Source organism: Carlito syrichta, unplaced genomic scaffold, assembly GCF_000164805.1.
Source record: "Carlito syrichta isolate Samal-C Ts95f unplaced genomic scaffold, Tarsius_syrichta-2.0.1 Scaffold306999, whole genome shotgun sequence".
NCBI lineage: Eukaryota > Metazoa > Chordata > Mammalia > Primates > Tarsiidae > Carlito > Carlito syrichta.
Window position 1 is genome coordinate 581,405 of NW_007251095.1, and position 16,695 is coordinate 598,099.

The following is a 16,695-nucleotide window of genomic DNA, read 5'->3' on the forward strand; positions in this document are numbered from 1 at the left end:
GTTGAAAAGGTGCATATCTTTCTTGGTTGAAGTGGTTGAAGCAGGAGAGGTTATACCCACTTTGTTATGAGGGAAGTGCTTTATTTTGTATTTCATTATTCTTTTTTCTGTTCTAGCTATGATTTTTCCTGTACTGTTTTGTATTTATTCTTTATTATTAACTACTACTTTTATTCTTTTATCCCTTAGCTCTTTTGCTCACCCCTTTTTTCATATTCAAGCCTTATTCCTATATATATATGAGTAAATTTGACCAAAACAGATGGTAGACCTTTCTCTTTTAAAATAACATTTAAAAAACTAAAAACTAAAAACTAAATAAAATAACATTTAATGTACTTCGATTAAAAAGTAATCTTTACTTTAGAAAATCTGGAAATAAAGTAAGTTGTAGAGGAGAAACTATGTATCCCATTATTGGCTGGGCATGGTGACTGATACTTGTAAACCTAGTACTTTGGGAGGCTGAGGCAGGAGGATTGCCTGAGGCCAGGATTTTGAGATCAGCCTGGGCAACATAGTGAGACCCTGTCTCTATAAAAAAAAAAGAAAGAAAAAAATTTAAATCCTATTACTTAGATATAATTATTAACATTGCCAAAGATTACCATTTAGATGATAGATACTTTTAAAAAATAATTGAAATCATACTGTACATAGAGTTTTGTATCTTATTTCAAATAACATTGACTCAAAGATATATTTCTACATCATTAATATATTTTAATGACTACATTATATTCCATTTTAAATAGATATCACAGTTTACCTCTTCATTTCCTTACATTTGTACTCTTAAATGTGTTTACATATTTTTCCTATTATAAAAATGATGTCCAGAATAACTTAGAATAAAAAGTTATATCTATAATTCAGATTATTTTCCATGAAAGATTCCTAGAAGTGGCATTATTAGGTTAAAAAAATCATGCTTTTTGTGGCACTTAGTTATTTTTAGCAGATGACTTTCCAGAAAGGTTATGCCAAATCAGCATGTTGGTACCAGAGCTGTAAAAGAATTTCCATCTCACTACATGGGCAGGACTTTTTAGTTTCTTTAATTGTGTTCTGTATCAGTAAGTGCATAATTTCTGGCTAACTGTGTGTACTGAGTTATCAGATTAATTCTTTAAACAAAGTATTAATTTATGCACATATTTGAATCTTGTACAACTTATTCTGAAGGCAGTGGGCACATGGTGTATTTTTTTATCTTTGGAAAATTTGTGTGTGTATGTTGAGTTAATATTCTGTGATACTGCACTGTTCTGTTAAATCCCCAAACTAAAGCAGTTAATTTTTTTTCTGAGTTCTGTATCTTTGTACCCTTGACAATTCAGCCAGTCCTTTGAAGACTTTTGAATCCTGGGCTGTATTTTAGGACAATTAGAAGTGCCAAAGGCATGAGAGAGAACGACTAATAGATAGGACAATGAATTAGAAATCGGGTGTCATAGGTTCTGTTCTTAGCTCTGTTTGTCCATTGTATAGTGTGGCCAAATTTGATTAAATAACTTTCCCAATCTATAAAATGGGGATAATATGTCTCACGTTATAGAGGTGCTAAAGGAATCACTGAAGTGTTTTTTAAAAATACATTTTGTGTTCTTCCAAAAGAGTTATAATATTAGCGATCAAATACTAAAATCAAATTTGAATGATAGAAATTTATTATTATACTTTCAAACTTTTTGATCTGCAGTTTTTCTTATTAAGAGCCTAGAGTCTTAGTGGACTCTAGTCTTAGGGACAGATAATCAAGAGATAAGTAAACAAAAGTCAGTGTCAAATAATAATAAGAACCTTCAGAAAGCAAAAACATTGAGTCATGTTTTTTGTTAAGATGCCATTTTACAGGTAGGCTACATTATATAGGGTGGTCAGAGATGGCCTAGCTGAGGAGGGGGGATATTCAAATGATGGAAAGGAGTCAACTATGCTCAAATTCAGGAAAAGAGCCTTCTAAACAGAAAGAAGAACACATACAAAGGTCCTAAGGTGGGAATGGGCTTAGGGTATTTGAGTGTCAGATACAGATCAGTGTGTTTGGAGGTTAGTGAAGAGGGATGGAGGATGGAATCAGATGAAGCTGTAGAAGAAGGTAGGAGCAAAATTACACAGGGCCTTGCAGGCCCCTGGAAGAAGTTTAAATGGATCACAGTTTGGATCTATTTACTAGCTGTATGACCTCGGATAAGTTTCTTAACTTTTGTGAGATTGTTTTCTCATTTGTAAAATGAGTTTAATCATTGCCTTGCAAGGTTGTTTCTAAGGATTAGGGCAATAAGTGTAGTGAGTAGTGCAATGACTGGCACATAGTACACTCAAGAAGTGGATGTTGTTGATGATGACAGGATAGGCAATAAATACCCATTGTAGTATGTAACTATGTATCAGGCATAGCTCTGAACACTTTACATTTATTTATATTTAAATTCCCAAAACAATTCTGTAAGATATAATGAAACTCAGAACACTTGATCTGTGTATAGTTAAACAGTAGTCTCAAGTAGTAGATGCTGAATTCAAGTCAAATTTCCATGATTCCAGAATCAATTACTCTCCTACTCCTGCATTGTATCAAAGGAGTCAATGGATTATAATGTGTTGATTGGTTTTATATGTAAATGCAATTTGTGACTATATGTGCTTTTGAGGTCAGTACTTGACATTACATGAACAGCTCTTGTCAGACAGGAACTTTTGTGCATGTTGATGCTTAGGATAATGCCTTGTTTCTCCAAGAAGCTCTTATTTTATATTACTTGATTAAGTTGGTCTTCTTAACAATATTAATACTTGCCAGCAACATGACACAACTTTTGCAATAACCTAAGAAGTTTTCAGATTTTTCATTTTTGCAAGATTTCTTATTTTTTCCAAATAACACATCATATAGCAGTCTTTTCTTTTGAGAGTATTTTGCCCCAATTGTACTAGTTGGAAATGTCAAAATAATGCATTAACCTACTGAGCTTCAGATGGCTGCCTTTTTTGTTATTTTTGTCTTGTCTTGTTTTGTTTTGTTTAAAGGAATGTAGATCTTGTAGCAGAGCCCTCTAACTGATGTCAGGTTTGGGTAGTATAAATTGTTGAGTTTAATATCAAGTAAACATGTACTCAAAAAATCATATGAGTTGTACTTTTTATTCTTTGCTGTACAAAATCCTCGCTGAATATATTTGGTAAATTGAAAAGCTTTCACTCATAAGCAGACTCTGAACAATTAATCATAATACTATAAGAAAGGGATTGGCAGTAGTGGGAAACTGCCAGGGAAGCGGGGGGCACACCTCATCAATAAGGATACCTGATCTTAAACCAGATGAAGTAGGGACCAAAGTGAGGCCCAGACTTTAACTACACAATGACCATTTGTATACCTAACCCTGAATTGTACCCCTCATCTTTAAAATAAAAAAAAGAAAAACTCATTCATCCTGTGTTAAAGTTTATAAAGAGATTATTGATTATGTTAACTATTGAAGGTATTTACCATTGATATCTTACTTTGGATAGTAGAAGAAAGAAATGAAGCCTTTTGGAAGTGTGTGTGTTGAATTGTTAATTTATATTTTTTCCTCTGAGAAGTAAATAGCATGTTAAAATAAATTGAGGAAATATTATTTCTAAAATATTAATTTTGAAGAAACAGGTATGTGTGTTATTTTATGTTCAAATGCACAAATTTGATCTGTAGAGATAAGACTGTTACTAGCAGAAACAGATAGTTGGTAATCTATAAAAGTAATACCATCATATTGGGTAATATTATACTGCTGTTTCTATTGGCATAACTTCTAACTATAACATGATATATAGCACTTACAGGCCAGAACATTGTTTGTACTTTTATAAAAACCTTATGAAGACTATATGCTCAAGTACTAGCTCAATATTCTTATCAGGTTGTTCTTTCAAGTTAGGCTAGAGCTTTGGGGAAGCAGTATTTTGTGATATTCATTGTATACTATTAGAGCAGTAAAATTGGTTCTCATGCAGCAAAGATGAATTATTTATCACAAAAACTTGAATAGCCTATAAATCCATCACTACTGTAGAAAATAAACACAAATGTTTGACTTTGTTAGGTAAAATCAGTTTATTGAAATGAAACCCAAAAAGATCAACTTTTATGTATTCTTAGAATTTGCATATAATAATCTAAACAAATAATTTCCCTTTTAAATACTAACCAGAAGACTATCCCACTAAAATACTATTTGATTCCAAAGATGTCAGTTTCTTTCATTAACCTGAACATTTATGGACTGATTTTACTGTAAATAAATGGTCAGTTTTAATGTTGCAATAATTTTTTAGAGGTCATCACATAAAGTGAAAATTGAGTATTCAGTTGCAGACACACAAATTAAAATGACTTCTCTCACTCATTCTTGTCTGCTGATAAAATATTCTATGCCATACTTCTTGCTGTGTGCTTCTAAATGTACACACTGCTCAGAGTTTCTTACTTGGCTTTCTCTTCTTACTTTCTATATTCTCCATGGAGAATCTTGAACACAACTTTGCTGGTACTAAATGTGGAGACATTGTAGCTCAGTGGTTATGCACATAGGCTTTAGAGTCAGGCAGACCTGGGATCAAATTAAGCCTCTACTACTTACCAAGAATGTAACCTTGACCAAGTTTTCTAAGCTCCAGTTTCCAGATCTGTAAAAACTCAAATAACATTAACACTTACCTCAGCGGGGCTGCCTAACCCTGGGAAGCATCCTAGTTCCTACATCCAACCTAGCCCAGCATTCTCATTCACATACCTAAGTGAAATAGGTCCATCCTAAATGACTCTGTCATTCAGTCTTTTCTTTCTAACTGCAGTGATAATGACTAGCTCACCATTATATTCTTCCCTGATGATTTGAAAACATCCTATACGAATCTAATCCTTCCATTCTCTCCCCCAAATGTTTCTACATACCTCCTTGCCCATGTCATTTAAAATACAGATATGTTTGTCACTTCACAGTCTAAACTCTTCCAGTGCTTTCCTCTCACTTATGGCAGTTTCTCAAATTTGAACAAAATATAAACCCCTTTTAAAGGAAAAGCCTTCTCCAAGACCACAGTGTTGACTTAAAATATTTTAATTATACTGTTTATATATGTGACGATATAAAATAAGATATAAACTATGCCAATAACTCTTATACAGCTTATGAAATCAAATATACATGTTAAATAAAAAATACAAAACCAATAAAATTTAAATTAACATTAAGTGATGAATGATTTGCTGAATCTAAATTGCCATTCACTATGTGACTATACTGCGGTGCATGCACTTTTGAGTTCTCTGTGCCTGCGGTGCCACAGGATGACCCACTTGTGCCACTAGTGTTCTCTGTTTGATCTGTGGTTAAATTTTGATTAGTACAGCATGCGGTAATGTTGTTTGTCTTTATTTTGGCACAAATGCGCTTTCAAAAGGCCATCTCATTAGTTGAGATAATGAAAGTTGTACTTCCCAGTAACAATGTGATCCTAAGTGCATATGAGAATCCTTCGATTAGATGGCAGGACTTGGTTATAAGGTGGTTATCTAGATGGTCCAGTTATGCTTAGCTTTATCACATTATCTTAAGAAATGAAACTGCAAAATTTTAAAATTACCTTACACGACTCAGAGAGTATAAAACTATGCTCAGGGATCCCAGTTTGTGAAGCATTAGTCCTGAGTTCCAGGTTTTTTTGTTTTTTGTTTTTTGAGTTGGAGTCTCACTCTGTCACCCAGACTGGAGTGCAATGGCCGCTCCCGGCCACCGCAGCCTCGACCTGCTGGGCTCCGTCGATCCTTCCGCCTCAGCCTTCCGAGTAGCTGGAATTACAGGCATGCGCTACCACGCCCGGCTGATTTTTTGATTTATTGTAGAGATGAGGTCTTGCTGCCCAGGCGGGTCTAGAACCCGCGGGCTCAGGCAATCCACTCACCTCAGCCTCCCAAAGGCGCGAGATTACAGGCTGAGCCACCGAGCCCGGCTTGAGTTCCAGGTTTATTGATCTGCTAGCAAGTTCCCAAACATGACACGTTCTATTATGATTCAATGTTTATTGTAACTTCTGACTGAAATAACTGTATCTGCATTGGGTGAACAGTTTTTACAGCTTGCCTGACCTTCTCCCCCCAAATAGAGTCAAGTCCTCTATCCTTGAAATTCCCACAACACCCCCATCTACTTCTATCAGGGCACTTACCACATTTTTGATAATGGCCTGCTTATTATTCCTCACCACATTTGAAAAAGTATAAGCTCTGTGATGGCAAGAGTATGTCTTTGCTGAGCTCTGTACTCCCGGTGCCTGGAACCTCATGGGAACTCAATTAATGTAATATTCTAACACAAAAAGGGTACCTTATGCACAATAAGAGATAGAGGCCATGTGTCTCCATAGTGCTATTTTGTGAAGACTCTGAAAACCTGGATAATCATTGTGTGTGCAGAGAATATTGTGGCCAATTAAAATTTTACCCTTAAAAAAATTCTGCTTTAGTATGCGTATAGTGGCATATTCCCAAACATAGATTCAAAAGGGCAGGACCTTTGAGATCATCTAACTTGGTGAGTTTAAAACTTTATTTCATTTAACATCAGAGCAGCTTATCCATTAAAAATCATATGTGTAATATGAATGTATAAAGCAGATAAATGTGTAAATGGCCTCATTACTGAGCTAGCAGAGGACTTGGGGGGGACTCTCCCAATGATCCTTTCTTTTTGTACATCCCCTTCTTAACCTGCATGGCAGCCCTGAAAACTCCTCAAGGAACTCCATGGACCCTCAGAATACAGTTTCAAAACAATGGTTTTCTCCTATCTAAGGTAGGCATTCTTTCCTCAGAAAGCCTGCCTCTGCCTGAATAATTTAGGTAAACAAAAACGAATAACTTCATAACATTAGTATTCTTTTCATTAGGCAATTGTGAAAGAGAGTGCTCATTAAATTAATGAGACAATAGTATATAATGGCACCAAACATTAATTAAGTGCTTATTATATACCAGGCATTGTGTTTTACCTGGATTCTTATTTTACCTTTACAACCAACCTGAGGGTATATACTACATTATTCCCATTTTGCAGATAAGGAACTTGAGGCCCAGGAAGTCAAGTATTAACTAGGCTAAATTCATACTCAACTAAGAGTAAGGATTATTTTGGAAACTTTTGCCCCTTTTCCTTTTTTTTTTTTGATATAATCCTCCAATGGGAACCAAGTGTGCCCTTTTGAAGATGGTTTTATACTGTCTTCAGAAAGGAGCTCTATAGTTTGGGTTCCAGCCTTGTTTGTGATAATTTCTTACTGATTATTTAGTCTTAAACAAGTCACGACTTCTCTATTACTCAGTTTTCACAACTGCAAAAAAACCCGTTTTTAGTGATATCTTCCTCTTTTGTTAGACTCAGATGAAATAGTATTCAGGAAAAGTTGTGAAAGCTGTTTGTGCTATAGAAAATGTAAGGTATTGTTGATCTCTAAATCTATCAATCTCATTCAGTGCTGGAGGCACACATCCATTTATTTACATGTCAATTAGTTACAGTTCTTTTACTTTTCCTTGTTTTCCTATCCTTTGGCTATTTTGCTGTTGCTGCACTACCTCCCATCAGCAGGTAGGCAAGGAACTGATAAATTTCAGTGTGTTCATTTTGTCTGATAGCACTTACTAAAATGTTTGGGCTAGGGTTTGGAAAAAATAATTTTTTTGTTTTGTGGAAGGAATCTTTATTTCATTTACATTTTATAGCTTCATTACCTACTTAAAATGTAGTTTATAGCTAGACTGTAGGAAACATTTATAATCTGCAAACGTGTTATTAAACTGGCTTTGTTACAATGTCTAAAGTTACTCAAGGAATTGGATCTAGAAAATGAGAAAACAGGGAGGGAAAGCATATTAAAATATCTTCATAGTCTTTGCCGCAACATAACAAATGTTGGTAAAGTTTTCACTATTGTTCCTATCAGTAAATAATACAGTGAAGAAATTGGCTATGCCAAATATATTGGTTATCTTGTCAGACGTTGTCATTGATCAAATCTTGCCCATTAAAAAAAAAGTCATGATTTACATAGATGAACTTTATTTATTTAAAATGATACTGTGCTTTTTTTCCTTTCCTAAGACAACAGATAGGGAAAATGTAGTGCGATTACAAAATAGAGAAAACAAACTTTTACAAGGGTTCTTAACTTGTTTTGTACCATGGTCCCCTTTGACAGTCTGGTGAGCCTATGGGTACCTTCTTAGAATCATTTTTTAAAACGTAAAACATGAGATACATAAAACTAAAAATTATTTTTAAAAATTATGACACATTCCAGAGACATAAAAACCAATGTATTTTCATAGTTTTGTCGAGTAATAGACAAAAACCAGAAACAACTGAAATATCCTTCAATGGGTGAGTGGTTAAATAAGCCATAGTATATCCATACTATGGAATATTACTTGGTAATAAACTATTGATATGTGCAGTAGCTTGTATGACTCTCCAGGGCATTATGTTGAATGGAAAAGGGCCATGTGCCAAAAGGTCACACACCATATGATTTTATATAAATGACATTCTTGAAAAGATAAAATTATAGAAATGGAGATTTGTGGTGGCAAAGGTGGAGGGTTGTGGGAGAGAGGTGAGTGTAGTTATGAAAGGCCAACATGAGGTGATGAAACTCCTCTATATCTTATCTATATCTTAATTTTGAATTTACACATAATAAAATTGGATAGAACTACATATATATACAACACATGAACAAGTAAGTACAAGAAAAACTAGAGAACTCTGAAAAGGTAGGTGGATTTTATCAATGTCAATATCCTAGTTGTGATATTAGAATATTGATATATAATATGTTACTATTGGGGAAACGAGATTTCTCTGCTTTATTTCTTACAATTGTATGCATGTTTCCAGTATCTCAAAATAGACAGGTTAATTAAAAAATTGAGACACACTAATGTGCTTCTTTATGATATTTGCTAAATAAGATAAAGTGGCAGATTGTATAATTCAGATAATCTTGAAGAAGTGATAATCATAAATGATATTTAAGGTACTTTCACAAATGTGATGTATATGACATGAGAGGAAAATATCTGTGACTTCTATTGGTGACCAAGTTGCAGGTTCTGATAATATCACTGTAGTCTATTGCCTAAATTCAAAGTGAAAGTACTAAATTTAAGTTAGATGTTACTGAAAAATATAGATGTTATTTTTTCCCTTTTTGAATTTATGTACTCCCTGAATTGAGACCCCAGGTTAAGAACCCCTGGGTTACTTTGTCTTTGTTTGCATTCCATTATCTGATATACCTCAAGGGCCTCTGTCAAATAAAAGATAAACATAATGCTTATTCTTCTTTCTCAAGTACTGTGGGTGGTGATAAGGACTCATAAAAAATACTTGTAGACACACTTTATAGTTTTAAAGATTTACTTGGCATCATTTGCCCATATGGACATTGTTCAAGATAATTGCTTAATACTAGTCCTAAAAGGCAAGTATTGTAGATTTTAAGCATAGAATAAACCACACATTTATGTTTGTTATGAAAGAGAAACATGTCAGATTGCTTGTTTATTATTCAGATTGACTAATATTGAATATTCATTAAATATTTTCATTTGCTTTTGCTAACAAATTAGTTAATGGTGGTTTAGCCTTTCACTATGAATGTCTCTGAGATTATAGATCAAAGGAGTCTGTTGTTTTACAAGAAATTAAGTTTAGTGTTTTGGCATAAACATTCTACTTTAAAACACCACCTTTTGTTTTAGTCAATGCTAAAATTTGTTGTATATTTAACTGACTAATTATTTGGCATTATTTGAAGCTTTTTCCTCTGTTAAATATGTGTTTCACAACAAAAGAAATAATAATGGACTACAGGACTTAAATCCATGTTTAGAGTTTCTTTGTGTACTTGACATTCCTAATACAAGTTGAACATCTGTAATCTAAAAATACAAAATCTGAGATGCTCCAAAATACAAAACATTTTGAGTATTGACATGACACCACAAATGGGAAATATACCTGACCTCCTGTGATGGATCACAGACAAAATATAGTCAAAACTTTGTTTCAATTACAAAATTATTAAGAAGTACCATATAAAGTGTTTTCTGTATAAAAATACAGGCTATGTGTATAAGGTCTATGTGAAACACAAATCATTTTTGTGTTTAGACTTGGGTCCCATCCCCCAAATATCTCATTATGTTTTTGCAAATATTCTAAAATCTGAAAAAATTCAAAATCCGAAACACTTCTCATCCCAAACATTTTGTATAAGGAATGCTCAATCTGAGGTACATATGCCCAAAGAATGATGAATTTGTTCTGTGATGGTCTGAGATTCTATATCTTGGGGGTAAAATACTTACTTGAAACTTAATATACAGAAACTTTAATAAGTAAACAATAAATGATCTCATCACAGAAAACTACACTTTTCTTCTGTTGAATATTTTAGCTAATCACAAATAAGTTTGGTTAGTCAAATCCTTTTGGGGAAAATGGTATAGATAATCTAAAAAATTAAAATGCTTCTATTTTACTATAAAAAAACTTTCCCCCCCTGCTCTAGAATTTGGAATATGTTCTCTTATTTTGCATATTACTTTCACCATCTGAAAATTCCTTAGTTTAAAACCATTTTTCTTGCAATGGGAAATGACACTGTATGAAGAAGTTATCTCATGATAGTAATTTTCTGCATAAGTTTTTTTCTTACAGACTCAATTGATAACCTGTCATATCATTTACCCTACATTTTTTCATGTAATTAAAATTATTTTGATGCAAATTGCATATAAGATTATTTGAAATATTGTAATGTAATAAACTTATTTTAAGATACTTTTTATATCTTTTTTGATATAACTTAACTCTACTACTCTTCCTTTAAGAGATAGTTTTTTATATAAATGGAGAGAAGCCACCTGAAGGTTCAGTAATATATTTAAAGTTGTATAGCCCACCAACACCAAATACATCACTATCAGAATAAATAGGTACATTCACTTGGATAGGACACTGATTTTGTGGGTTTTTTCCTAACTTGAACCTAGCTGATGATGAGGAAGATATATATTTTTAATTTCTTATGCTTTTAAAGTTATAGGAGCCTCTCAAATAACAATATTGCGAGCCTCTGTAGATGTAATTCCTCATTTGCTAATTTATAACATTGTGCTTTCAGAGAACTACAATGATAGATAAGAAACTCACTTGATTAAAATAGCCAAGGAAACATGACTACATTAGGGTTTATAAATTATAGTGACACTAGCTATATTACTGTTTTCATGACAACATTGTCCTTCGTATTTGAAGATGACACCACTGATAGTAATTGCTATCTGTGTGCTTGCTGTAGCTGAAAAGACCTGTGTACAATCAATAGTTCTTTCCAGTGTTTGCAACAAGATACCTTTGCAACTAAGAACTATGAAGCCTTTTTTCAAATAATAAGTAAATCTGTCTATACATTAAAGAATGACAGATCATGCTCAGAATGCCAGTATAAACTCAGAAGTGGTTATTCCCACTGCAAACTTAAAATCTTATTTTTAGAATATTGCTTGTCTGGTTTTGATAGTAACATTTCATATCAGAGTAAGGGGAATGTGTGATTACCAAACAGACCCAAAGTACCTTTCAGTTCCTTGTGTACTGTCTTGGAATACTACAAGCGTAGTCACACTGACTAGTATCTCCATCCTAATGATTTTCAAATTAAGGAATGGCTTCAAATTAGGAAAGCTTTTTGTTCACCTAGCTTTGGAATAGCATGATGTACACTAATTGCTAACTTTGTCTGCATTATTTTTTAAAGATAAAATGGGCACAGTGGTAATTTTCATTAATCTCATACAGAGCAGCTAATTAAAATTTCCATTATTATCCATCCATTATCTAGTTGTTTCCTTTGTTCAGTGTCAGAGCAGGATGTTAATAATAAGCCATTTTTGTATTACAGCCCTATTAAGTATGGTAAGAATTAGTTTAATCTATTGTACTGTTTTGTTTTTAGGTGACTTCTTTAATATTATGTTACACTATATTGATTATGCTGAAGATGCATGACACCTTCAGGTTTTATAATAGAGATTTCAGAATTAAATACTTGTTGCTTTAACTTTTTATTCAATATTGGGGAAAAGTGGCAGATAGTAGAGAAAGCAGTGACCCAAGGACCAGAATGTGTGTGTTTTAGTCCCGCAACCTGACTAATTATGTGAACTTGGGCAATCACCTGGATTCTTCATTTCTGTAATGAGGACATTAGAAGAGCTGATCTTCAAGGAGTAGTCCAGCCTTAACATACTATCATGTTTTCATAATTTTCAAATATGAACTTATATTTAATTAACTCCAAAGTCCTTCAAAGCTTGGTAAAAGGCATTTGTTCTATAAAGTTTTTGTCATGCTCCATTAGATGGTTTGTTGCCATTCTGTATAACTACAAAGTATCCCAAATTACATAATTTAAGCTTGTTTCTAAGACAAATTTAGAGGTGGGAGGTGAGCCAAAGGTGGTGGGCTGGCCCAACTGTTGATAAGGAGTATCTCAGCAATGACCTTATGCCCCAATTAGGCTAACCCTATAGACAGTCAATTAGAAAAGGAAGCTCCCATTTTCTGAGTAGCTTATTCTGTGTTTATGAGATGCTATATATGAAATACATGCTTTACATACTTCATATGCATTTTCTTACTCAAATCTCATAACAGATATGAGGAGTGGGTATTTATTACCCCATGTCACATATGAGCAAACAAGTTTATAGTGATTTGTTCATAGCCTGCCCTAAGATTACTAGAAAGTAAATGACTTGGGCAAAGTCCGAGCTGTCTTCAGCATGTCGTACAGTGTCTCAGCTTACTTATTATATACTCAGCCTCTCTGAATATATCATAACTGAAAATCTCAAAACTATAACATTCTGAATCAAAGCTAAATTAAGCCCAGAAGTTTTAGCATGTTGAAACTCATCAATCATTAACTCATTTTTAAATTCTTTATCCATCCATCCTTCCATCCATCCCTCCATCCCCCACTCCATCCCCCACTCATCCATCCATTCATTCAGGAAATATGTATTGAGTACTTACTTCTTGCCAAGCACTTCCATAATATCTGGGGATATAGTGGCGAACAAGGCAGGTAATAATCCTGTCTTATGACGCTTATGTTTTAGTGGGGAAGACAGCAAACATCTAAATTAGTAAACAAGATAAACTTTCATATAAGAAGGAGACTACTGGGTTGGGACTAAAATGATGGAAGCCAGCAATGGAGAAGTCTGGGCAAGAGTCTTCCAGGCAGAGAAAACAGCAAAATTTCAAGATCATTCAACAGGAATAAATTCCATATATAAGCCTCCAGGGGAAATTCAGTAGTACCTTTTTATACATTAATTAAAAAATAACTTCCAGAATTATATGAAAGTGGTATGTGACTGTAGACTTGTAAAATTTGCATTTCTTGTGCTAGTAGTTTTCAGAGTAGTACAGGCAGTAAATAGATCCATTCTTACTGATGGACTCTGTATTGTTATAGAAAGTGAATGGTTGAACAAAAATAAAAGCATAATTTTGAATTTTTAAAATTATGCTTTAAATATTTACTTGCTGTTATTCCTTGTAGAATATGAGATGGGTAAATGAGTAGTAGGAATGTGGATATGATTTCACAATGATGTTTTTACTTACTGTGCCATCTATGTGGTGATTCATCCAGTATAGTTTTAGAGCATCTATTGTTTGTTTCTCATAACAAAGCAAGAAAAACCAAGTCCAGTGGCCATTGCATAAACTATAGGAGCCAAAAGCATGAAATTGTATTCCTTGTTCTGTAATCATTATGGATACACTCACTTTTGTTAAGGCTCACTAAATTCAGACATTCTGTTAGGCATTTCACATACATGAAGTTCTCAATGTAGAGGAGAGACAAATCATGACCTCTACCATAATATTTTAAGTGCTATAATACTGTGTTATTGCCACAGTGCTAAGGGAATAGAGTTCCCCTATGTGTTGTAAGCCTTTATCAGACTTTAAACATTTACTAGTGGGTTGTTTTAAATTCAGAAATTAAGAATGTTTGACAATGTCTATATTGAGTAGGCAGTCTCAATAAAAACCCAAATAGTGTGAAAACGTAGGGAATCCATTTCTCATTATTAACACACTGTTTTTTTTAAAAGTTCCTTATCCTCTTATGTTAATACTTCTGCCCAATTGGGGGAAAATCCCTTTTCTTATGATATCCTTATAATATTATGTCTCCTATGATATGATATCATATCCTTACTATATTTCCTTATGTGATGTATCCTGATAGACTTAGCAGAAACTGAATATAATTTTTATGAAAGTGGAAAATGGGACTAAAGCTAGAGTCTTAAGTCAGGGGGTTACATAATATAGAAAGGGGCAGTTTTGGTTAAGTATGACTGGAATGTGAAACTATTAGTTATTAGTACCATGAATGTGTTGACGATGTTTTCCTTACAGTCTTTTCAGTGAAGTACTTATATAGTTATAGCAAGGTGATGAAGCTAAGGAGCTGTGATGCCATAATGAGTTCTAGAAATAACCCCTTGTATATTAGAAATTAAGCTTAAAATAGTCTATCAGATAAATGTATTTAATGACTTTTTTATTTTAAAACTTTTTTGTTTTAAAGATGTAGGTTACAATTTATTTAATGACTTTTTAAGATTAATCTACAATATGCAAATAACATTTATGAAGGAATAGTTGGGAAGTGGTGAATGGTTTAGACTAATTTGATTAATTAACATGCTAACTGGAGACTATATTGTTTTATATTTTAATTATTGTTTTCACTTATTTTCTGAGAAAGGCTGATACCTTTCAATAGATTTGTGTTATGTATGAAGCTTTACACTAAATTTTCTTTACTGTATTTTGTGGAATCAAATATAAATATCTTAACTAGGAAAATTAATAAAATGATTTTTAAATGCTCATCCTCTTGGTTAAGGAGGGCCAGCTAATATTAATCTTAATGCCTGGATTGTAAGTTTAAGCACCCCTGTCAATGATACTTTATATAATTCAAATTCATATTCTATTCAGATCATGGACACTGGCAGTTAAATTTTCTTTTAAATGAGGGTGAGGAGAAGGTTGAGATATACACAACACAATTTACCACATCAGTTTTATGATCAAGAATTTTTAAGTGCCTAGTACTCTGCTCATATTTTTATGCAGTAAAATATTCATGTATTCTATATGCTAACTTTAAAAGTATTTTTAAAAAGTTGTCTAAAATTGTATCTTTTTTTATTTTGTAGGGTGGGCTGAAAAACAGCAAACATGAATGCACCCTGTCTTCACAAGAATATGTTCATGAATTACGATCTGGTATTTCAGATGAGAAACTTCTTAACTGCCTAGAGTCCCTGAGGGTTTCTTTAACCAGCAATCCTGTCAGGTAGGTTGTTCTTGTGATTTTGGTATGATTCATATAGTTTGTACTGTATAAATTATTTTGTAATATAAGTTATATTAAGCTTATGATTTTCTGACTAGAAATCTGACATTAGTTAATAAAACAGCAATATCTGATTTTGAAGTTGTAAACATTTAAAAAATATATTTAATTAATCAGATTTCTAATACTGTGCAATTTTAAGAATACAAATATTGCTTGATTATTTAATTCTTACTCTTTGATTATATAAAACATAGAGCCTGAGGTTAAATATCCATGTTTATATGGAACTCTATTTGTGTGCTCATATAATTATATATTTACAAAACCAAATAAGTATAGTGGCTTTATGATTGTATTCCTTTCAAGCTTGAGAAGTATATATAGTTTCATATTCCTCTACGTGTTTTAGATACACTATTCACATATTTCTATAATTTTGAGACAGCAAAAACTAAATTATTTTTAACCAATAAAAGAAATGAGAGTGCAAGAGCATTAATAAAGTCCTCAAAACTCTATACATTTAGGCTATTAACTAACTACAATGTAAAAAATGACTTGCCAGTGGTGAATTCCAATAACAATTGTTCCTTTATTAACCATAATAAAAACCTATAAATTAATATACCCAAAATAAAATGTTTTATAAGGAAAAACTAATCTTCTGTGTAATAACAAATAATTCTGGGATCTCCTTATATAGTTGTTAAGATCTTAAGTTCAGAACTTACTGTATAAGAGGATATAAAGAACTTACTGTGATTTTTCTGTTATTCCTAATATATAATAGGCCTAAGTATTGTATTTTTTTTTATCCTCTCCACAGAGCCTAGAAAATAATTTAGAGCTCAGTTATTCAGTTTGGATTTATGGATAAGTTGAAATATATTATTTATACTTAGAGTGCATTTGGCAAAATAACTGGGAAATCATGTTATAACAAAATAAAAAGGCAGTGGTAAGATGTAACTTATCTTGGAGTACAATAATTATTCAAAGTTGGTTGTCTCACCATTTCTTCCAGAAGCTTCTAGTTTTAGTGAGTGGAACAAGGTATGTAGGGATGTGAGTTCTGTGAAAACGGTAACCATGGTGATGTATGCTTCCCCTGGCATATAATCTATAGCATCCTACCATAGTGCCAAGCACTTAAGTACTGCCAAAATTTCGGTTGAATTGTTGATT

At 32.9% G+C, this 16,695-nt stretch overlaps 1 protein-coding gene across 1 annotated transcript in view; it reads left to right on the forward strand.

The window, feature by feature from the left end:
• Nucleotides 1-15,511, forward strand: part of LOC103266055 (protein diaphanous homolog 2-like) — a 222,480-nt gene extending 206,969 nt beyond the window's left edge. Inside the window, exon 6 of the mRNA XM_008063700.2 lies at nt 15,368-15,511. Coding sequence (XP_008061891.1) covers nt 15,368-15,511 — 144 coding nt within the window. The remainder of the gene's footprint in view (nt 1-15,367) is intronic.
• Nucleotides 15,512-16,695: the final 1,184 nt, after the last annotated feature.